Here is a 23530-nt window from a genome sequence, read left to right on the forward strand (position 1 = left end):
AAATGGTTCATTGGTAACATAAAATAAGATTTTTATTAGGGGATTTCAAAACCGTTTTGGGGGACTCAAGTGAGCCGATCCACTTGGGTTGGGACCATTTTGAACCCTATTAGAACCCGAAATAAGGCTAGGCGCACATAGGGGAGTAAGAAGGAAGAGTGGAGCCTACATCAGAACACCCGACTTCTTCCCCTCCTCTCTTATTTCCTCCTCAAACCCCAGCCGACCTCCCTTTACATCCCTCTACTTGGTTTTTGAGAGAAAAAACTCTCTCTCGCCCACCAATCCTCCTTGTTATCTCTTCTTGGGATTTGTGCACAGCACCTTCACCTTGGGAGTCATTCCCAACAATCCACACCACCACCATCATCATCATCCTCATTCTTCTCTTAGCCAATTTTCCTTGGGAATCAAGCCTCTTGGGAACCATGCAGCATAGGGATTTGTGTTGTAGTGTGGTGGTGCTTTGGAATTCATGCATCCAATGTGGAGGATGCCCAGTTGAGAGGAACCAGCTGACCAGCCTAGCCTCCATTGCCAATTTGGGGTTTCTTATCCATTTTTGAGAAATGGCCGCACTCGATTTTCAATAAGGTGTCAATTTTGTGTGGAAGGACCTTCCGACACTATCTCGAATTGTGTGTAACCTATAGCACCTCCATGAATGTGGGAGCACTCTAGCTGAACCCCCTTTTGTGTTGTATTCTTGAGTTTTCTTGGTGTTGCACGTGCACACCAAGTGTTCGATCAATTGTCGTTATTACAGTTCATTGTGAATTGTGAAACCCCTAGAGATTTTGGGTTTTGCTACATTATTTTATCGGGTCTACGAGAGTAGGGACCTTTAACTGAATTTTTAGAATGCCTATCTAGGTTGTTTTGTCGCAATTATGTATTCTTTATCACTTAATTAGATTATGCATGTAGCGTAGTTCTAATTTTTGCGTAAATAGGTTTTGTAGATGCCTAATTGTTAGGATTTGCTAATTTTAGATTAATAAGCAATTAAAACATATATTTAGAATTATTTAGTTAGCATAATAAATTTTGTTTTACATTTTGTATATTCTGGAATTTCAGCTTTTGCCTTAAGAATTATGTTGCACGCTAAGTGTTCAGTAAAATCCCTAAGAGCGAAAATTTTCATAATTGAATGTTATATTAGACATGTTTCAGAACTAGTTTTTAAGTGATGGTTATATGTATTTAAAACTCAACTTTTAAGTGATTTTGGCATACATTTACGTGTTGGTTTTGATTATGCCATTATGTACATCATAAATGTATGTGAACATGTGAGAATGTGTATAGTTAAATAAGTTGGCATGCACTTCATATTTTCAATTTTAAGTATTCATGCAGCGTGATGCCCATAATTGATTATAGTTATATGCACGTGTTAATTCAAGTTTTAGATGCATATATCATGCTTAAATGTATGCGCTATTTGTCTCTATGAGTTGTCATACAGGTACTATAAAAATATGATACTTAATGCTAAGTATCGCACCTGGCTATATGACAATGCCCATTTAAAAAATGCAAAGCTCATTAAATCGGGTAAAATACACATGGTAAGTGTGTATGATGCAATGAATCCTATAAATATTAAAAGAAGTTCGGAGATCATGTAGGGCTTGATTTGAATGTATGAGAATTGAAGTATTTTTCTTAATGTGGTACAAAAATCATGTTTGACATACTTATAGAATAGCGGAATATGAAGTGGTTTTTGTAGGTACATATTTGTAAATGTATGCATTTTATGAATGCATAAATGAAATAAATATATACTGAAATGAATTGTATATATGAAATGATCAAATGTGAATCATGCCATGCATATTATAAATGTATCATACATAAGAATATGTCATGAATGAATTATGCATGGGAACATAGATTAAATATGAATGTATCATGCATCAAAGCATATATAAAATATTTCATGTATTATGCAAAAAAGCATGGGTACGATGATGACATAAATCATGCGCATGAACATGTTATGTATCATGTATAAGGGCATGAGAGGGTTATCATATGAGATAATGACACAAGAGTGTGACCTATAACATTAATAAAAGCAAACCCTAGGACCACGGATCCATATGAAGCATCAGTGAAACCGGGCTCTTTGAGATGATTGAGTTTATCCCGATCTCAATGAGATGGATGGGTTTGTCCTAATATCATGTCTTTCTTGGAGAGAAAACTTTGGTACGAACCTTGTAGGATATAAAAATGTTGGAGGACTACGTGTGCCTCGTCCTCACCCCATGGAGGTTATGGGGACAGGTCTACCCAGATATTCAAAGGGTAGGGCCAGAAACTCTGCAGATTTAGGAAAGATGTTTCCTATATATTTAGCTTGGGCGACGTACGTGGGCATAACCCAGTACAATGATTCTATGTCAATCCTTCAATTACTAACATTGCAAGATTGACCGTCTGGAAAGGTAAGTCATAGGGGAGAAATTGAAAATATATTACATAATAAATATTCATATTGTTGTTTCTGGGCAGCTATACTCTCTTTTGTAATAAATAGGTTAAATCAAGATAAACAATGCATTAAAATTTTAGAATCACTTCTTCTATATGCATAAATATCATGAGATAGGAATGTCATTGCATATAAGTCTGCATGTGAATGAAAAAAACATGCATAATTTTTTATGAGATGAGCCAAATGTTGAATGTCAAATGAGTTGACTGAAATACATATGACATGTGTGTAATACACATTGAAAAGGATGTGGGAATGGACCTATTCTTATATTATAAGAATGCAAGAGTGCATAATAGAATTGACTTGTTTATTACCTAAATGCATAAACACATATCATGGTCATGAGATTGACTTGGTTATACTTTTTTAAAAGAATAAATGAGAATGCCTTAAATTATCATAAATTTGTATGTGTTTTTTACTTGAAAAGTATGTGTGTATATTATATGTTGGAATGGTCAAATGGGATTTTGACTTGTTTGTTATACGTACTTTGAGAATGCATATGTTATGATTGTGAGGGACTCGTATGTCCGGACTTGTTTGAAAAATATGTGTTTGTTTCATGCTGGACACGATCAATGGAACATGACCTGTTTGCTTATGCAATTATATGTGATTTGTTTGATTGATTATTCATTTATGCGAATGATTGCAATGTGAATGAATGAATGCAATGGGTATGAATAAATGCAAGGTGAATGCATGTTTTAATTGTGGATTCCCTTGACCCTCATTTTTAAATGATAAGAATCACACTATGGTTGTATCAAAACAAACTTAATTTGCATTCTTTAAGTTTGGTTTTGGGTTTTCTATGGGCACATGGTAATGCCCTACAACGTTACAGATGCCATCTTGGAGGACTGGGGTGAATGACGGTATGATATTCTCTCGAGGGACACTCTTACCTGTTACGATCTATTGTGGATCTAAACTTTGATTTGTTTTAAAGACTTATAAAGGCATTAAAAAAATTTATATTTGAAATAGAATGTAACCTTTTGCTTATGTCATGATTTGCTTTTAATTCTATTGGTGAAGCTATTAAGCTCACCTCTTCGGATATTTCAAATCTTAATCTTATAAATTAACTCCTCAAATATCTTAATCTCAAAATATATTTCATCTTTCACATTTACTATATGATTTTCAACAGTACAAAAACCCAATCGAGTTGTGTTTCATCTTTCGCATACTTAGAAATATGCTAGGACATTAATTGTTTATGCGGTTGCTTTTCCTAGCCAGATGATGTGGATAGGGAGAATGAATGATCTGTTGAACACCTTGGCCACCATGGTTGGTGTGGTTCAACATCAGTCGACTGCGATAAAAGTCATAGGAAAAAATCTGCAGAACATAGTTGATCGATGATAGAATATGAATGGAGATATAGGATATAAGAAGTTCACGGATATGGACCCTCCTACATTCAAAGACAAGGTTGACCTGATCGAAGCTGAGAATTGGGTTAAGGAGATGAAGTATGTCTTTAGGATGCTCTGAGTACCTAATGATCATAAGGTGGACTTTTCCACCTATTGATTGAAGGATCGGGCTTTGAGATGGTGGGAGACAGTCCACCAGGTGAAATTCGAGAGTCAGGCAGTCACATGGGCTCGGTACATTGAGGTCTTTTTTGAAGCCTATTGCCAAAGCATGAGAAGGATAACAATATGAAAGAGTTTTTGGAGATCTAATAGGAGACTATGTCGTCGCCTGGCTATATCGCTAAGTTTAGAGGGCTAGAGCGCTTCTCCCCAAATGTTTATGTCATTGATGAGGAGCAGGTAATGAAATTCACTCAGAGTTTGAAGATCGCGTTTCGAACCAAAGTTCTGATTAGAGGATCTGAGACCCTTGCGAAGGCCATGGAGGTGGCCACAATTCTAAAAGCGGATTGAATCTCTAATGTGAAGGCTCAAGGAAAGTCTTTCAGACAACATTCTAGAGAGGGGCAGCAAAAAAGGAAGTTTCATGGGAAATAGAAGTTTACCATGCCTACCAAGAAGTCCTTTGTGAGTGCCAAAGGCAAGCATTAGCCTCAGTGATAGCCTACGTGAGAAGAGTGATGCATGAAGTGTGCTCTTGTCCATAGCGGCAAGCCTTGCCATGTTGTATCAACCACCTGCCATTACTGTGGCAATGGTGGACACTTTGTTTATGCATGCTTTAAGAAGCAGAATGACAAGAATAGGGCAGATGAGCAGAAAGGGAAGGGTAAGCAGCCTCAGCAGCAAGGCTAGTAGAAGAAGGCACCTGGTCGTGTTTACGCAACTTCTAGGAGTGATCGTCATAACAGTAACCTGGTTCAAGGTACTATTCCGGTTGTGGGTCGATCTGCTTTGGTATTGTTTGATAGTTGTTTCACCCACTCTTTTATCTCTGCCAAATTTGCTTATCAGTTACAGTTGCTTGTTGAATCTTTAAAGCATGTGCTAGATAGTAATCTTGTAGGCGATAATTGCATTTATGCTTCTTACTTGTCTAATGTATATGTTGAGTTAGATGGACGAAATTTTTTTGCCAGTCTTGTATTGCTTGAGATGACCGAGTTTGATGTCATCCTCGACATGGATTGGTTGTTTGAGCATTGCACTATTATCTGATGTTGAGAGGAGAATGTAGTCTTATCACGACCTGGTTATCCCAAAATTTTCTATCATGTATCTAGACCTTCCCTGGGACACCATTTTGTTGCATCTTTCAAAGCTCAGAAATATGTGAGCATAAAAGATATTGCATTTTTGGTGAGTTTGACTTTAGAGGAGCCTAAGGTCTCATCTTTGGAGAACTTGTGGTAGAGCGAGACTACCCAAATGTGTTTCCGGATGCGTTACCAAGACTTCCTCCACACTAAGCAGTGGAATTTTGCATAGATCTTTTATCGGGGACTGTTGCAGTCTCCAAGGCTCTGTACTGTATGGTGACAACTAAGTTGGAGGAGCTGAAAAAGCAACTCCAAGAGCTTATGGAGCATGGATTTATTTGACCGAGCGTACCGCTATGGAGGTTGTTCGTTATCTTCGTAAAGAAGAAAAACAGATCGATGAGGTTATGCATCGCTTATTCTATGCTTAACCAAGTCAACATTAAGAATATGTACCAATTACTTCTCATCGAATACCTATTCGATCAGTTGCAGAAGGCTAAGGTAAAACTTCATTTTTAACCTTTGTGCATATACCTTTTACAATATATGTATTCTTTCGTTACTTTTGTTGTGATACATGTTTTATTGATAATCTTTTAAGGTCTTTTCGAAGATTGATTTAAGATCTGGGTACCATCACTTATAGATTAAAGTAGAGGTTATATCCAAGACCACTTTTCAGACTAATTATGGGCACTAATTTGGACTCACGAATGCCCCAACTGCATTTATGGATATGATGAATTGTATTTTTTTGATGTTCTTGGACTCGTTTGTGATCATCTTTATAGACGATATCTTGATTTGTTCTGAGAAAAAGAATCAACACCAAGAGCATTTGCACATTGTTTTGAGGACTCTTAGGAAGCACCAACTCTATGCTAAGTTCTTCAAATGTGAGTTTTGGCTCAAGGAGGTCTCTTCCCTTGGCCATGTTATATCGGCAGATGTTGTGGCATAGGACCCTGCCAAGGTTGAGGCACTTTTGAATTGAAAGCAACTACAAAATATTCATGAGATTAGGAGCTTTCTTGGATTGGTCGGGTATCGATGATTTATCTAGGACTTCTCTCATATTATTTTTCCTATGACAAAGCTTTTGAGGAAAGGAGTCAAGTTTAAGTGGTCAAATCAATGTGAGGAGAGCTTAAGCAGAAGCATCAGTAGAGCTTCCAGATGCTTAAGCAGAAGCTCATATCAGCCCCAGTTTTGTCCTTGCCATCCGACAGTGGTGGTTTTGTTGTCTTTTTGGATACTTCAGCCATGGGCCTGGGTTGTGTCTTAATGCAGAATGACAAAGTGATAATCTATGCATCACGTTAGTTAAAAAATTGCGAGCATAATTATTTGACTCATGATCTTGAGTTAGTCACCATAGTCTTCACGTTGCAAATATGGCGACATTATTTATATGGGGAGCAGTTTGAAGTATTCATGGATCACAAGAGTTTGAAGTACGTATTTCCCCAAAAAGAATTATGTATATGACAACGTCGATGTTTGGAGTTCATTAAAGTTTATGATTTTTCTTTATCCTACTATCAGGAGAAAGCTAATGTTGTGGTTGATGCGCTTAATAGAAAGTCTAGTGGTGTTTTATCCAGTTGTCTTCGTGGAGGATAAAAACTACTAGAGGATTTCATCACTAGGAGGCCCTTTACTCTGAGCTAGGGCACGATCAAGCTAGCCACTCTAGTCGTGCAACCCGATATCTTCATCAGGATCATTGCAGCACAGTAGCAAGACCCTCAGTTTGAGAAGATGAAGGCCCTTACTTAAGTGAGACACTTATTTTCACCTTAAAAGGGATAGAGGTATTCATATGAAGGACCGTATTTGGGTACCTAATGATCTCAAGCTCAGGCGAGAGCTTCTAGATGAGGCTCACAAATCACAATATACCATTCACCCTAGCAGTACTAAGATGTTCAAATATCTTCAATAGCGGTATTGGTGAAATATCATAAAGAAAGATGTAGTAGTTTATGTTTTCAAGTGTCTGACTTATCAACAAGTCAAGATCGAACATCAGAGACCTGGTGGACTTTTGCAGCCTACCAAAATTTTTCAGTGAAAATGAGAGAAGATTGATCATGCATACATATTCACATTTTATTTATCTTTATTTATGCATAATTCATGATAAAATCGCATTAAAAACCCGTCTTTATCGTTGTTTTCGAGAAATTGCTTCGAAACCCAATTTTCAGAAAAAAAAAATCATATTTTTTGATTCGGCCCTGCATTTTTCAGTATTTTTATTAGTTGGAATTTTTCTAATTTATAATTTAGTTAGATTATGACTTACTTAATTATTGTTAATTCGTTTTAGAAAAAAAATCCTTTTAAAAAATATGTTTCTAAAGAAGGACCCTTGTGAAAATTAGTGAAAAATTATCAGACCTTTTTAGAAATTTTAGATTTTAACCTAATTAGGCTGATAAATAGGATTAAGAGGGCTGGAAAATTATTTTTTCCAGCAGCCCTCTTGCCTCCATCTTCCCTTCTCCCTTTCTTCATTCTTGGCCGATTTCTTTTCTCCTTCTATTTCTCCTTCTTCTTCCTCTTCTTATTCTTTATTTCATTGATCCTCTAAACCCCATCTTCATCAGCTTTTCTTACCTTCTTCGTCGGGGAGGCATGTATGCAGCTGCATTGACCACTTTCTCCTCTCAACCAGTCCATCGGAGGCAATCCGTGACAGGTCATTTCTTTCTCTCTCTTTTTCACCATAGATTTAGGTTTTGCATAGCATAACACATTGCATTGCATATGGTTTTGTAGATCATCACATCATCTGAATATTTATCTAGGTTAGTTTAGGTTTTGCATCTAAAAATAAAATAAAATAAAATATGTCGTTTTGATAATATTAGCCATTTCCTAATTTAAGTATCGAATAATCGTGTTTTGTAGGTAGATCGTTAGTTTTTAGCATAGGGTTTCGTATAGTTTTGTGCTTCTTGATTAAGTTTTTGATTAGTTTAAGTCAGATCGAGTTTATGACAGATTGTTTCATGTCTCAATTTTTAGTATTTTTTTTTCAGATCCATCAAATAGCGGTTTTATGATCTAGCCGATAGGTTTTTATTTTCAAGTAGGGTTTTTGTTAGTGTAGCATTATTTGAGTACTTCTTGATGCGAAATGTATGTGTTTATATGTACTTATATGTATGAGTGTATTTGTTAAGAATTATTGAATGAATCACTTATATATATTTATTGAAAGTTTTTTAATGAATTACTCCAATGTCCTTATTGAGAGTTGATAAATTTATTGTTCATGTCTTATATGTATATCTTAGGTATTTTACAATAAGCGATGTTGAGTGGACAAGGCATAGATAAAGCACATAGAGGAAAATACGACATAAGAAATGTTGTAGTCAAACAACTGCATGTAGACATGCAACCAATTTTGGTAAGATGTATAAGAAAACAAGTTGTGCATTTATATATTCATTTGTATTAGAGTAAAAATAATTGTTTTTCTTTATTATCGTTTTTTTTAATTAGTTAGATTTCATTTAGTCGATCTTGAATAGTTGCGATTTTTCTGTGATGTTTCAATTCACGTTCTTCCAGCTTAGATTAGAAATAATTTTAGTCAGTTTACATCAATAGCAACTTACGTATTTGGTTAGGATAGTGTTTTATTTATCATGCACATGTAGTTGGATTAGGATAGCCAGTAATATATATACATTGTGCTTTCTTCTTATCATTTTTCTGGAATCTGTTTTTCATTTTTTTTTACGTCAAGTAGTGTTGAATCCTTGTTGCTTACATTCAATATCATGGTAGCCGGTTAGTATTAACTTAGGTTTTTGATGTTTCAGCAATAGCTTAGTTGCTTTAACCAGTTAGTTCGATATTTTTTTTAAATTAAAAATTGGTACATAGATTAGCTCTTTTAATGTTTTTATTCAGTGGAATAGTTAGTTTACTTGCTGTTTTTATTAGATACAGAATTGATTATTTCCAGAAAGTAAGGTGTAGTGCGTCAAGTAGGAAAGTGTTTTTTTTTTATATAGCGTTTTACATTAAGTAGCTGATTTAGGTAGTTTCCAAGTAGTGATTGTAATGTTATGTTTCATCCCTACTTGTGCGTTAACCATATTAGATTATGCTAGTTTAAGATTGACAAATTAATTAATGTGATTTATTATAAGTAGTTTAGCTAAATAGTTAACCAAAATTTTGTTTTTAATACTTAGCAACTTGATGGAATTCATTAGCTAGTAAATACTTTCGTTTGTCTATTGATTTCTGACTTAATTCATTAGCTTAGAGTCCTCATACCGTTAGTAAATTAGTGCAGCCTGTAATGTTATATGTAAATCATTTAGTTTAGTTTGAAAATTATTTGTTGATTTTTATTTTATTGTTTTATTTGATTTCAGCATAGTTTAGGTTACTTTTAAGTTTCAGTTTTAGTCATTAAGTTACATGCGTACAACAACATATTTCATGTTCATCTGTCATGAGTTGATTTCTTAATTTAGTTGTTGCAACTTAGTTTCTTGATTGTTAGTTAGGTAGTTTTGCTATTTTGTCATTTAGTGTAGATTGTTACAAGTAGTTCATAGTTTAGTTCTTGTTATTAGTTTAGTTTTAGTTAGTTGAATCTTTGTTTTTACTGAATATTTTTAGCCATTAGCTATTAATTTCTTGTTTAGTTTTCGTTGTACGGCTTTGTTTCTTGTCTTTGTTTTGTGCAGGGAAGCGTGTGGATGTACAGTAAAACCTTTTTTGTGCCCTCGAAGTACCCTCTGAGGTCCCCTCAAGCCCTTAGAAGTTCCCTCAGAAAGCCCTCAGAGATCCCTTCAGCAAACCATACAAAAGTGTTCAGCCTAAGTACCTAAAGGGTACACAGAGGGAAGGATAAAGGGAAGCAAATCAATCAAGAAGGGACATAATGACTCAAGCACTAAAGACTTTTGCCTTTATTTTTAATTCAATTCAATTCAGTTCAATTGGGTTTGTAATAAAATCATGTTATTATTTGTTTAAGCCCTCTGTGTAGGGCATCACTCTCCTAGTTATATATTTAATTAAATTTTTATTTTTTTCAAGGCAATAAAGAGTAGTTAGATTGTGTGTTGAATACAAAGTATTTCCCGTTCCCTGAAATCGACCCGGACTCCACCACTTGTGTGAGCCAGTTTTTAGTATTTGGTGTTTGGCTTTCACACTTGTTTTCCTTAAAAATATTGTTTTAAAAAGTGTTTTCATAGAACTCACTCCAAAGATCACTATGGATTTTGTTGTGGGGCTACTCAAGACTCATCGTCAACACGATGTCATCTGGGTAATCGTAGATAGATTGACCAAATCTGTGCATTTCTTACCTATTTGGGTTAAACAAACCCCTAAGAGTCTTGTAGCTATTTATATCAAGGAACTTGTTCATCTTCATGGTGTACCTATCTCGATCATATCTGATCATGATACTCACTTTACTTCAAGATTTTGGGGTCAGTTTCAGTAGGCCTTGGGTGCAAAGTTGAAGTTCAACACAACTTTTCACCCTCAGACTAATAGTCAGTCTGAGAGGACCATTCAGACCCTTGAGGATATCCTTCGAGCATGTGCCTTGGATTGAAAAGGCGAGTGAGATTTTCACATGATTCTTGCAGAGTTTGCATATAACTATAATTATCATGTGAGCATTGGTATGGCTCTATATGAGGCACTCTATGGGAGGCCATGTAGATCGCCTATCTACTTTGATGATGTTGGCAGTTGCAGTGTAGATTTTACTTTTGCAATTCAGCATTACATGGATCAAGTTTAAGTTATCCGTGATCATTTGCGCATAGCACAGAGTCATCTGAAGAGCTATACAGATAGTCATCGTAGATAACTTACTTTTGAGGTAAATGACTTTTTGTTTATCAAGATTTATCCTACCAAGAGCGTGTTCTGTTTTGAAAGGATAAGCTTAGTCTAAGGTATGTAGGACCTTTTGAGATCTTGGAGAGAATTGGCAAGGCAACATATCGTGTGGCCTTACTGCCTCAGTACTCTCAGATTCATGATGTAGTTAACATGTCTATGTTGAAAAAGTATGTCCATGACCCTTCCTATACTATTTAGTTTGAGGATGTGGATGTTTAGGAGGACTTTACTTTTGATAAGAGACAACTTGAGATTTTAGACAGAAAAGAGCAGGTTTTGTGAACCAAGATCATATTGTTGGTCAAAGTAAGTTGGCAACATCATGGTACCAAAGAATGTACTTGGGAAATTGAAGCGAGTATGCGGGATAATGATTGTGCAAATTTTAAGGGTGAAATTTCTTTTTAGGGGGAAAGAATATAAAACTTGTAAATTTTGAGTCATAAATAAATAAAGTAAAAATCCTTTAATCAAGTTAGAAACCAAATTTTGTGTTTTAAATTCCATTTATTAAGGATGTAAATGTTATGTTGCCAAATTTTAGCTTAATAGGGGTATAATTGGCATTTTTATTTGTTCAAACATTTAAATGATCTTTTACATCTAATTTATAATTAAAAATATAATTTTTGGATGGATTTGTGATTTATAAAATATAATCAACTTGTTAATTGACTAACTAGATGTAATTAGTTAGCTTGTGATTAAATTTTTAATTATAGGAGCATTTTGGTGAAAACTAAGTAATTGGCCATTTAGTTTTGGTATAATAATTATTTAAGAAGTATTAAAACAAATATTTAAATGGTTCATTAGTAACATAAAATAATATTTTTATTGAGGATTTCAAAATAGTTTTTGGAAACTCTAGTGAGTTGATCCACTTGTGTTGGGATCCATTTTGGACCCTATCTGTACCCGAATAGGGCTAGGCGCACATAGGGGAGTAAGAAGGAAGAGTGGAGCCCACGTCAGGACACCCGACTTCTTCCCTTCTTCTCTTATTCTTGGTTTTTAAGAGAAAAACTCTCTCTTGTCGACCCACCCTCCTTGTTCTCTCTTCTTGGGATTTTTGCATCGAACCTCCACTTTGGGAGTCATTCTCAGCCTATCCACACCACCTCCATCATCATCATCATGAGCTTTGCAACCCATCTATGTTGGCTAACTGTGGTGACATTGTTGCCCCATCAGGTACTTGAGGCTTTGCTGGTCGATATGAATCACAAACTTTCACCCCAAGAGGTATGGGCGCCACTTCTCCACAACTAATAAGGTGGTCAACATCTCCTTGTCACAGGTAGACAAGAGTCGACTCTTGATCAGTAGTGCCTTGCTCATAAAAGCAATGAGGTGTTCCTTCTGTGAGAGGACGACACCAACCCCACTGTCACATGCATCAGTCTCCACCACAAACACCATGGAAAAATTCGGTAAGGCAAGAACTGGGACCTGACATATTGCTTCCTTCAACCTCTCAACAACAATAGTATCCTTTTCAGACTATACAAAATTGTCTTTCTTTAAGAGGGAGATAAAGAGCTAGGCTATGAGACCATAATCTCTCACAAAATGCCTGTAGTAGCCAGTCAACCCAAGAAACTCATGAAGTGCTCGAATGGTCTATGGTAGAGGCCAAACCTTTATGGCCTCTATCTTTTTTGAATTAGCCTAGACTCTGAAACCAGAGACGATATAGGCCAGGTAACTTACCTCTGTCAGTCCAAAGAGGCACTTAGACATCTTGGCATATAGTTGGTGCTCACACAGTGTCCGTAGTACAATCTGCTCATGTTGCAAATGTGCATGACAGGTACAACTATATACCAATATCATCGAAAAAGATCAACATGAACTTCCTCAACATCAACTTGAATACATCATTCATAATTGCTTGAAACGTATTTGATGTGTTGATCAATGCAAACAGCATCACCATGAACTCGTACAACCCCTTATGTATCCAAAAGGTTGTATTGTGCACATCCTCATAGACCATATGCACTTTGGTAATAACCAAAACAGAGATCTAGCTTTGTAAAGAAGCCTATGCCATGCAACTCATCTAGAAGCTCCTCGATGATTAGGATCAAGAACTTATTTTTTACCATAATCTCATTAAGAGCCCAATACTCTATACAGAATCTCTAAGAACCATCATTTTTCTTCATCATCAAAGCAACAGGTGAGGAAAAGAGATTTGTGCTAGGTTATATAATGCCTTGACTCAATATCTGTCCCATTAACTTTTCAATCTCATCTTTTTGGGAGTGAGCTGACATGGGTTCTGATCCAACCTTTAGGGAAATCCAATGGTCCTGAGATCTCATAGGTGGCAGTCAGTGTGGCTCAACAAACTTGGCCAAGACTGCAACATAATCGACAAGAGTGTCTATAGGGATTTCGGTCTGTCGGGACTCAACCGCTTGGACGATGAGCAAGTACGATGTCTTGGTACCTTTCAGCAACTTCAAAGCACCGTTAGGCTGAATGTTTTCCACTAAAGAATGTTTGATGGCAGCAACGATGATCTTAGATCCATCCTTCTAGAAGGTCCTCTTCATGGCTGTGAAATCGCATGCTATCTTTTTCAACGTGTGCAACCAGTGCATCCCAAGCACGACTTCCACCCCGTGAATAGGCAAGGCGTATAAGTCTACCATGTACTTATCTCCTTGGAGCTACAAGCTCACGTCTGGGTAGATCTTCACACACTTAAGATGTGACCCGTTGCCAACCATCACATCAAAAACTGGATGCTCTTTGAACTTGTATCTGATCTTTGGGATAGCACCCTCCCGAATGAAGTTATGGGTGCTACTGGTATCAATGAGCATATTCACCTCCTGTGTGCTCATGTGACCAATAACTTGCATCGAATTGGTATGTGACACATACTCGAGAGAGCGTAAAAAGAGATATTGTCAGATGACTCTCCCTTAGTATCCTCCTCCTCATCAAGCGGGTCAAGCAAATCATCTTCCTCATAATTAGATTCCACTACTTGGAAGATATGGTAGCACTTGCAGTGTGGCCCCTTAAACTATTTTTCATTGTTGTTAAAGCACAACTCCTTCTTGATCCGCTCTTCACACTGGATGCATCTAATTGTTTCAACCTTAGGGGTTGATGTCACCCCCTTAGCTGATGTTTTCTTTAGTTGGCCAACTGATGTCCTACTACATGCATCAGTAGGCCTGTTTGACTTTAAAAAAGCTTGGAGCCTTTTATGTTTTTATGCCTATAGCTTGGCCACTCTATAGGCCTCTTTAATAGTTTGAACAGTTGCAACTAGAACCTCTATACGAAGATCCTCCCTCAATCCACCAATATAAGACACTAACAAGGTCTCATCATCCGCCAGTGGCAGAAAAGTATAGAGGTTTTCAAACTCAACCTAGTACTCCTCCAAGCTACCTCTCTGCTTTAGGTTCTTGATCTCTACATAGTGATTCACCAAGACTGTGGGTTTGAACTGCTCCATAATTCACTCGATATAGTTTCTCCAAGATGGTTTGTTGTGTATAATGTCTAACCACCCATACCAACGCAGTGCACCACCCTCGAAAAGAGCAAATGTCTCAAAAACACGTGCTTCAACCAGCACGTTATGACAGATATCGCTTCTCTTTTGTTTCCTCTTGCTTCCCACTCAATTTTCCTTTATTTTCTTCTAATTTTCTTTTCTACTTCTCAGATGCTTCAACAGCCGCTTCCTGCTTCACACTACTTTTTAACGCTCACTTTTTCTCTTCCGCTTCATGCATCACTTTCCATATCCATTTCGCTTTCTAGTAATTATGCAACAAATATCTAGATTGATCAAATTTGGACCCAATGGGATTGAATCTTATCCGAATCAAATTCATTTTAATTTGGATTTGATGGATTTAGTCCAGATCAAAAATCAAGTGGATCACATCCATATTTAAGCCATTTTCTTGAATTTGGATCTGGATGGATCTGTCACACGTTTAATTTAAGTAACAGAAAGGATAGGTTTCTTCCTATACCTTCTTGTTGGAGCAGGATGTGTCATGGTTTTCCAAAATGATTGGTAATTGCCTGGAGATGAAGTGACCTAGTCCTGTATAGGTAGGTGTGGACATTGAATTGGTTTGATCCAACCCAACCCAACCCAACCCAACCCAACCCAACCCTTATGAGATTTGAGATGAAATTGTGCCGTATTCTGGCCCTTACTGGGTCTGGATATGGAGGTCAGGATCAAACCAGGTGACTGCTATGGTTCTTTGACCAATAAATGCCAAGTAGATGACTATGAGGTCTGTGAAAAAAGAAGGCCAACCAAAATGGAAGGAACATGCTTCAATGTTGGACGCATTACGAGAGAAAATACGCACATGCCAACTTTGTCCCTTCACATCATTCGTATGAGTAACCCAGTCAAAGATTTACATCTACTACTTTTGAAAAGGACAAAGAATGGGCCTACAATCTTGACTATAAGAAAACAAACAATTAACTATATCATATATTATAGATATCCCTGTAAGTACGGTTGAATGACACCAAAACCAGGTTGCCAACCCAGGTTCTATCTAGCCACAAACCTTGGTTGGTGGCTGTTTGGATGCCACCAACCGTAGTTTTAAAACCTAGAGACTCGTGGCTGCTCATCCATGATTGACTCATGACTGGCTGAATCAAGTTAACTTTATATATTTATATATAATATGCAATATATATTATTTTTATAATATATCTAATATATACTTTAATTAATATATAAAAAGCCATTTTTTGACATATAATATACATAATACTTATATTATATTTTACATTATATATATATATATATATATATATATATATATATATATATATATATATATATATGACTCGATCAGTCATGAGAATGAGCCGTGTAATTAGCCAAGTCATGCTAAAACTGAGCTGATTTGGCTGAGTCAGCTCATGATTCGATCGAGTTATGTTGATTTTGGGGTCACTCACTGGTTTCACCCAGTAAGTGATCGACTCAAACTGAGACAACCGAGTCACTTCATTGACTCGGGTTTTGAGATAGGTTTTCAACCTAGTTTTGCAAAAGGCCTCCCCTTGTTTTTTCAATTTATTTTATTGGGGAAGGCCATTCCACCCCCCAACCACACACACACACACACATCCCTCAAATCCATGGCTCCCCCAACCTTCAACTTGTGTCTGGTCATTTCTCAGTCATAGGGTGGTACCAGTCCGGCCATTTCCCAGCCAGTGATCAACCAAAAAATGGCCATAAAACTTATATATAGTTTTATTTTTTTTAATTTAAAAAAAGGCCGGCTGGCAAACCAGTTTTTTTTTAACAAACACAGGTTTTGCCCCCGTCATCCAAATAGGGCAAGTAGGTGTGTGTGGCTAAGCATGACAAAGAGTTTTGGACCTTCTTTAATCCTTACCAGTAACGCAAATTGCCCACAGCTTTGGAAGATATAAGACTATTGGAGTGAAGAACAATGACGACGACCTGATTACATATCACTAATGTAGGGCGTGGAGTTTTGCACTGTTGGAAATGTGGGTCTGACCCGGCATATTTCCGTCCTTAGAAGAGAAGTAACACTCTAAGGGATTCCACACCAAACTCCTCTTTGCAATATGAGATCTCTAATGGTTAATATAATTATCCAACAATTAGAGAGAAAAAAAAAGAAAAGCCCCAATCTTCTGTTAAGACATGCCACCATGAGGTGTTAGGTAGATGGCATTGGGAACTCACCTGGAAAGCTCACCCACACAATTTGATTCCTGTACCAATGACGGTAGACATGCACACCCTATCTGTGGGACCCACAAGGGCCACCTACCGCAAATTGTGCATGGTCCCACGGTATTGCCACGTTACCTGATGCCAATGTGGCCACAAGATCAACAAAGCTTGGCCCGTCTAACTCGGTTGGTCTTTGATGTTAGGAAAGAAATTGGTAAAGTGTTCGACTCCGCTTGGAGTTTTGGGGGGTTAGGAACCCCTTTAAAAGCAGGGGCCTTGGTTAAGGTTTTCCCCCATGATTTTGTGAATCCTTTGCCTTTGCCTCTCTCTCTCTGTCGCAAAAGGCAAGTAGGGGAAGGAAGAGAGCGCCAACTGAAGCAGTGATGGCACCAGCACCAACATCCAGCGATGCTGCTTCTTCTGCCAACAACGGCATCGATGCTATCCTGCCCGGCTGGTTCTCTGAGATCAGCCCCATGTGGCCAGGTCTGCCTCTCATCCCTCAACCCTCCCCAATCTTCTTCCCTCTCCCTTTGCTGTTCCTGGTAATGTTTTTTTTTTTTCTCCTGTTGTTGCCCACCTTCTCCCCTGTTGTGGGATGGTTCCTTCATTAGTGTTGGTTAACTTTTGGGCTCATTCCCCCTCTCCTTTTATATGCTTCTTTGTTTTTTTGTTGGTTTGTGTGCAATTATGCTTGTTTTTTCCTCCCCTTTGTTTTTTCATTGGTTTCCTTTTCTTGGCATGCTGTAAGTTTTTTTGTTCACTCTTTATTGATGTTTATCTTTAAGGATAGTTTCAGTTCAGAACTCTCTCTCTCTCTCTCTCTCTCTCTCTCTCTCTCTCTCTCTCTTATTTTGAGGCATTGGAGACTCAACCACATCCAGGACGGTAGTTGAGTTTTCCACGCTGCTTTGAGCCAAAATGTGCTAGTTTTATTTGTCAGGAAACCACTATTTGCCTCCTACATTATTGAACTGCACATAGAGCTGCAGAAGGTGAAAATCGTGGCTCTCGATGTGGGAAGCCTATCTTATCTCATGGCTACTCCCTTCTTGCTTCTCCAGTGTACGTTGTCATTTTGCCTTTAATGAAAATTTTACACGAGAAACATCCTTGTCCATGTGGCATAGTTGGAAATTTATCCAAGATGGTTGAACTTCCGAATTCTGATGTCTCATCCACTGCTACGCTCTAGCTAAATAAGGTGATGCAAGGTGTTTTGAATCTTGAGTAGGCTAGCTTGATTGATGGTATTATTACCAATTAGGATATGAAGAGGACAAACACAAACATGTTTGACTCTACATACAACTAAAAAGTCTTCTGCTTCAGTACTTAATTTTATGTTGATATCGTTGAAATAAGATGAGTGTATGGCCCATAATTTTTTTTCAAAGTAATATCCAGACTTAGATATATATTTTGAATAGGAAGCATCTAGCAGAGTATTTACTATTGTTTATGTACTTGAGGCTTTAGTATTTGTTGTTTGAGATTTCTCACTTGAAATAGGAAGAATTGATTGCATGAACGGTGGTGCATTATTATTGTGTTTTATGTTGATTTGCTAAATTCCATGTTTTGTGTAGTATCACTCAATCCTTCTTCTGTATTCTTCATTACCCTTAGTTGCTAGAAGCCTTTTCTCATCTAAGAGATCCAACTCATCCAACCTAAGTTTTTTTGTTGGGCTTCTAGAGGTATAACAATTATCCTAAGTGAGGGCAGCTGCACTTGCACTGACATGTTGGTGTCAGTGTAATTGACATTGAGTGGATATTTTGAGGTGTGCACAGTCATCTCAAGCCCTTCAGGGGCCCTTCTTGCCCATGTCCCTTATCTGGGGTTTGTTTTTTATTCAAAATGAGGTGGACAAAATTTATTGTTAGTCTTAGTGAGCATATGCATACATTAGTTAATACTTCTGCAATAAGTCATGGACTTCATGGCTTGACTTGACCTGGCTGGGATTGTGGTTATATGAGTTTACTCAAGTTGGTACTTTTTGGTTGGAACTTCTTGTATTCATGATAGAAATGCCAGGTTGTATACCAGGTCATCAAACTTGTCCTCAGCATTGACATTTGTGTTTCAGAAATCGGTAGATGTTAAACATGTATTACAACATGATCATCATAGTTGGCTCTATTGCCAAATTTAGCACTTTGAAAACTCTAGTGGAAGAATGAGTCTCCAATACAGCAGAAGGCCTTCTTCACAACTCATAAAATGACACAAATATGTTGTAAATTAAATAGATGAGGATGTCAAGGCATGTGTAAAGTAGAGCTGCCCATCTTGATCTCTAGTGTCTTGCTTCAGTTGGAGTACATCTCTCTCTCTCTCTCTCTCTCTCTCTCTCTCTCTCTCTCTCTCTCTCTCTCTCTCTCTCTCTCTCTCTCTCTCTCTCTCTCATATTCTTGAGGCCTTACTTCCTATACTTGGTGGCAGTTGGAGTTTTTCTCTGCGGAATCAAATGGTTGTTTCCTCCTCCCTCCCCTTTTTTTGTCTGTGAACACATGATGTCATAATTGTATTGCTCGGGATGAGGTGAACTATTCACATTCTAGTATTTTTAACCCCTAACCTATTCAACATAGTTGATCTGATCCTACTGGAATGCTAACACTCTCCTAGTACTGTTACCTTTATGCCATGAAAAAACTGTGTGCTCATTTGGGTGTGCCATATGACTGTACAGGAGAAGCACACTCCCTAAAAATTGAAGAAATCTTGTTCCAGGGGAAGTCTGAATACCAGGATGTCATTGTGTTCAAGGTATCTGTGCTTCACAGTTTTTCCCACTTTGTTTTATTATTTGTTAACCATTTACATTTACATAGCTTCAGCAATAATTGGGTGAGATTGTTTTCTTTCTCAGTCATTGACATATGGAAAGGTTCTTGTGTTGGACGGTGTGATTCAAGTTACAGAGAGGGATGAGTGCGCCTACCAGGAAATGATATCTCACCTTCCACTTTGCTCCATTCCAAGTCCTAAGAAGGTATTTCTTCCCTCTTATGGATAACACTGCATATTTTTAAAGTTCTTTCTGCATTTAGGCAAAACCATGAAGTCTGTTGTCACATTAGGAGTATGACATAGCTGAACATTCCAAATGGTCAATTTCCTTCAACTTATTGGCTTGAAAGTTCTATTTTCCCAGCAAGCTTAGTAATTTTCTTGTTCCATCTATTTTCCTGACGATGTCTTCAACTTAATGGTGTCAATTCAGTTTGCACCATAGTTTCTAGTTTGCATTTAATTATTCTTAACATTGTACTGTTTTTTTTGTATTTTTGTGACCCAATTTGGTAAGTTTATCATCTGCATTTAATTGTTCTTAACATTGCACTGACCAATATGATTTGTGTGACCCAATTTGATAATCTTTCATGTGTCATGGATTTAAGTTAGGTATATTTTCTGAATTGCCGGAAACGTTACTTGAATTTTTTAATTAACTGTTTTTTTTCACAAATACCAATTTGAAATTATATCAGATTGGAATATTTTTTGTTTTCTTTAACTCGAAAATCTTTTCTCAGGTGTTGATCATTGGAGGAGGTGATGGTGGTGTTCTGAGGGAAGTGGCACGCCATACTTCTGTGGATCAAATTGATATATGTGAAATTGATGCAATGGTTGTGGAAGTAAGTTAAATTATTTGCTGAAAATGTTCAATTGCATATTTTGATTGCATATTTGATGGCCATATTTTTTGTGGAAGAGTGCTGTTTCATTTTTTCTTATGTTAGCTAGTAAATAGAAACCCAAACTGATTATACCAAATTATTATATGTCCAAGAGTAGAATCCATACAAGTATTTTCACTATGCAGCTAGATAGAGTTTCTCCAAATGTTTTTGTAACTGCCAAAAAGTTGCTTCTTTCTTTTTTTTTCTTTTCTTTTCTTTTCTTTTCTTTTCTTTTCTTTTCTTTTCTTTATTTTGCTTATGAATTCTTTCATGTTATAAGGATTTCCTATCAACCATGAGATTCTTAAAATGCAGTTGTCCTACTTTCAGGGGATTCTCATAGGCATTCCTAAGGAACTAGCAGCTTGTCATCACTCCAACTATCTTTTTTGTTTCCTTAAAATTAAAATAAGTGATTTGAGTCTTTGAACTAAATCTTTGCTGTCTGGTGTTATGGGTGTGTAATGTTCAATGTAAATGACCATTTTCTGTGTATGAGAAATTAAGCTCTGAAAGATATCTGAAGGATGTGCTCTAAACATTCTTTTGCTTTTAATATATATTTCTCAAGCTTCATGAAATCATTTCTCTAGGACATATCATCATGGTTTATGTTTGTATGATCCCAATAATTCTAAAATCATGTGCTTTTTTCTTTTGCAGGTTTCTAAACGCTTTTTCCCTAACTTAGCTGTAGGATTTGAAGATCCTCGTGTGAACCTTCATATTGGTGATGGTATGAGCTTTTTCCTTTTATTTTTAAAGTCTGCACGTGTTATCAGTTTGGTGCCTTTAAGTGTTGGCAGAAAGTAAAAAAATCTTGTGTTTGGGACTTGATAGTATGTATGTATTGGACTTGTGTCTGCATTAATGGTGTGGTGGAATGCCAGCTCATGCAACTTTGGCCACCAGAGGAGGCATAGGCCAAGTTGCAGGGGCATGGTGGATTATCTGACTTTGTAGAGCTATGTAGAACTACAAGCACGGCCTCTGGGCTGCAAGGACAGCTTTGATATTCATTTATTGGAAATCTTTTAGACTGCTAAGTGCTAACTAATGATCTGGGACAAACTTAGGAATCATTTGTTTAATATATTAAGCCAGTATTTTGCATAATCTGCTCATTATTGTTGGTTCTCTTTCTTCAGGGGTTGCTTTCCTTAAATCTGTTCCTGAAGGCCTTTACGATGCAGTTATAGTTGATTCTTCTGATCCAATAGGTATGGACACACTTTATCAGCTCAAATATCAGAATGTCCAAGTCAGGACTTCCATGATCCTTTAAGTTGATTCTTGTGATTTGGCCAGAATCACTATCTGGTATGGCTCTGCTGAGATTCCTTTGACTCAGCTAGTGACTATGAGTTAACTTTAAGGTGGCCCATATTGAGATCATCTTACATAATGACGGTTTATTCAAATCTAAACCAACTGAGTTGAACTGATCCCGATAGCCCTTCTGGGAATTTGTATGCTTGAGCTGCTGGAGTTTTGAATTGCTCCAGTTGGCCTGTAGATATAGATCAGTTTTTCTTTCTCATGCAAAGAAACTGCAGTTCCTACTTGCATTAACAAATGCTTCTGTATTCTATAGGACCTGCTGAAGAGCTTTTCAAGAAGCCATTCTTTCAACTGGTGGCTAGAGCACTTCATCCAGGAGGAGTGATGTGCACACAGGCAGAAAGTATCTGGTTGCATATGCACATAATAGAAGATATTGTCTCTAACTGCCGTCAGATATTCAAGGGTTCCGTCAACTATGCATGGACAACAGTCCCAACGTATCCAAGGTAGCCTTTGGGGAATGTGCTAAATTGATAGACTTTTGATCTGTTCTATTTTTGTTTAATGAATTACATAAGTTTTATATCTCCAGTGGTCTTATCGGATTCATGCTCTGTTCAACCGAGGGTCCAGCTGTCGATTTTATCCACCCAGTGAATCCCATTGATGTTGAGAGTGGGAAACAAAGCAATGCAAGAGGTCCTTTGAAATTTTATAACTCTGAGGTGATTCCTTATCCATTAATTTATTTTGTTACTTTAATACAGGTTTAATCTCGGGTTATGGGAGTTGAACTGAATGACTTGGATAACTAATACAAGTTTGTCAGTGATTGAGCCCAACGTAATCTAGTCCATCAACTTGATCAGATTTAGATCAGTTCACCTGTCATTAATTTGTTTTGAGATGTGCCATAGCCACTTGGTTCTGTATTTCTCATCATAAGATAAAATATGAATGCAGATTCATTCGGCTGCTTTCTGCTTGCCATCCTTTGCGAAGAAGGTAATCGATTCCAAAGCTAAGTAATACTTTCTACAGATTCATGCAAGGAACCAAAGGTGCTTTCGGTGGGAAGCTGTTTGATGCAAGTAGTTTGATGGTGAGGCAATTTGGCTGCCAACATAATGACCTCTGCACAAGTGTCGTAGAGTTTTGGCATGAGATTATTGTGGGTGTGTCATCGTATTTCCATTGGAATTTTTAGTTCATGAAATGTGCAACAATAAAGATTGACACAATAAGATTTATTTATCTTGATTATGGTAATTTTTTTGGTGCTTTATGTTATTTATCTTGATTATGGCAATTTTGGTGCTTAAGCTGTGGATAAAAGTTGGCTACACTCGTTTAATATCATTATTTGATGAAAAAATTGTTTTTATTGCCTGGGCATCTGTCGTACTTACTTTTTTAACATTAGTTGGACGTTTGCGTTTGAGGAGAAAATGGTTTCTCTGGCATAATTCATTTGTAAAAAATATAATTCGTTCACAAAGATCGTAGACCATGTTTTTTTCAGCTCAAGGCCTCTTTTCCTGACGCTTGGATGGAGCTGATTCCAAGGAATTCTCTGGATGTCCCACGAAATCCCTTCCTGCAAATTGTGTATTGCGGTAATTTGATCAATTATAGTTTGGAGATGGAGCCATGATCCAATTTTCTAGTGGTTGGATTACTCAATATCATGGGTTTTTAGCAGGATATCATGCCGTCATCCCAGTATCGTGTAGCAGCCAGAATTG

At 37.1% G+C, this 23530-nt stretch overlaps 1 protein-coding gene across 1 annotated transcript; it reads left to right on the forward strand.

Moving 5' to 3' along the window:
- The first annotated feature begins 16986 nt into the window (after positions 1–16986).
- On the forward strand, positions 16987–23054 carry LOC149845082 (spermidine synthase 2-like). Its single transcript, XM_089995491.1, has 9 exons — positions 16987–17289; positions 19505–19581; positions 19685–19807; positions 20352–20456; positions 21165–21237; positions 21650–21721; positions 22096–22291; positions 22378–22510; positions 22749–23054. The coding sequence occupies exons 1-9, from the start codon at positions 17187–17189 to the stop codon at positions 22812–22814; spliced, it is 948 nt and encodes a 315-aa protein (XP_089851617.1). The 5' UTR covers positions 16987–17186; the 3' UTR covers positions 22815–23054.
- Positions 23055–23530: the final 476 nt, after the last annotated feature.

Source organism: Nuphar pumila, chromosome 2 (assembly GCF_984573655.1).
Source record: "Nuphar pumila chromosome 2, dmNupPumi1.hap1.1, whole genome shotgun sequence".
NCBI classification, from domain to species: Eukaryota; Viridiplantae; Streptophyta; class Magnoliopsida; order Nymphaeales; family Nymphaeaceae; genus Nuphar; species Nuphar pumila.

Coding starts and splice junctions, on each gene's coding strand:
- LOC149845082 (XM_089995491.1), top strand. CDS start 17,187: ATGGCACCAGCACCAACATCCAGCGATGCTGCTTCTTCTGCCAACAAC. Junction 20,457..21,164: donor TTGATGCAATGGTTGTGGAA/GTAAGTTAAATT, acceptor TTTCTTTTGCAG/GTTTCTAAACGCTTTTTCCC. Junction 22,292..22,377: donor ACAGTCCCAACGTATCCAAG/GTAGCCTTTGGG, acceptor TTATATCTCCAG/TGGTCTTATCGGATTCATGC.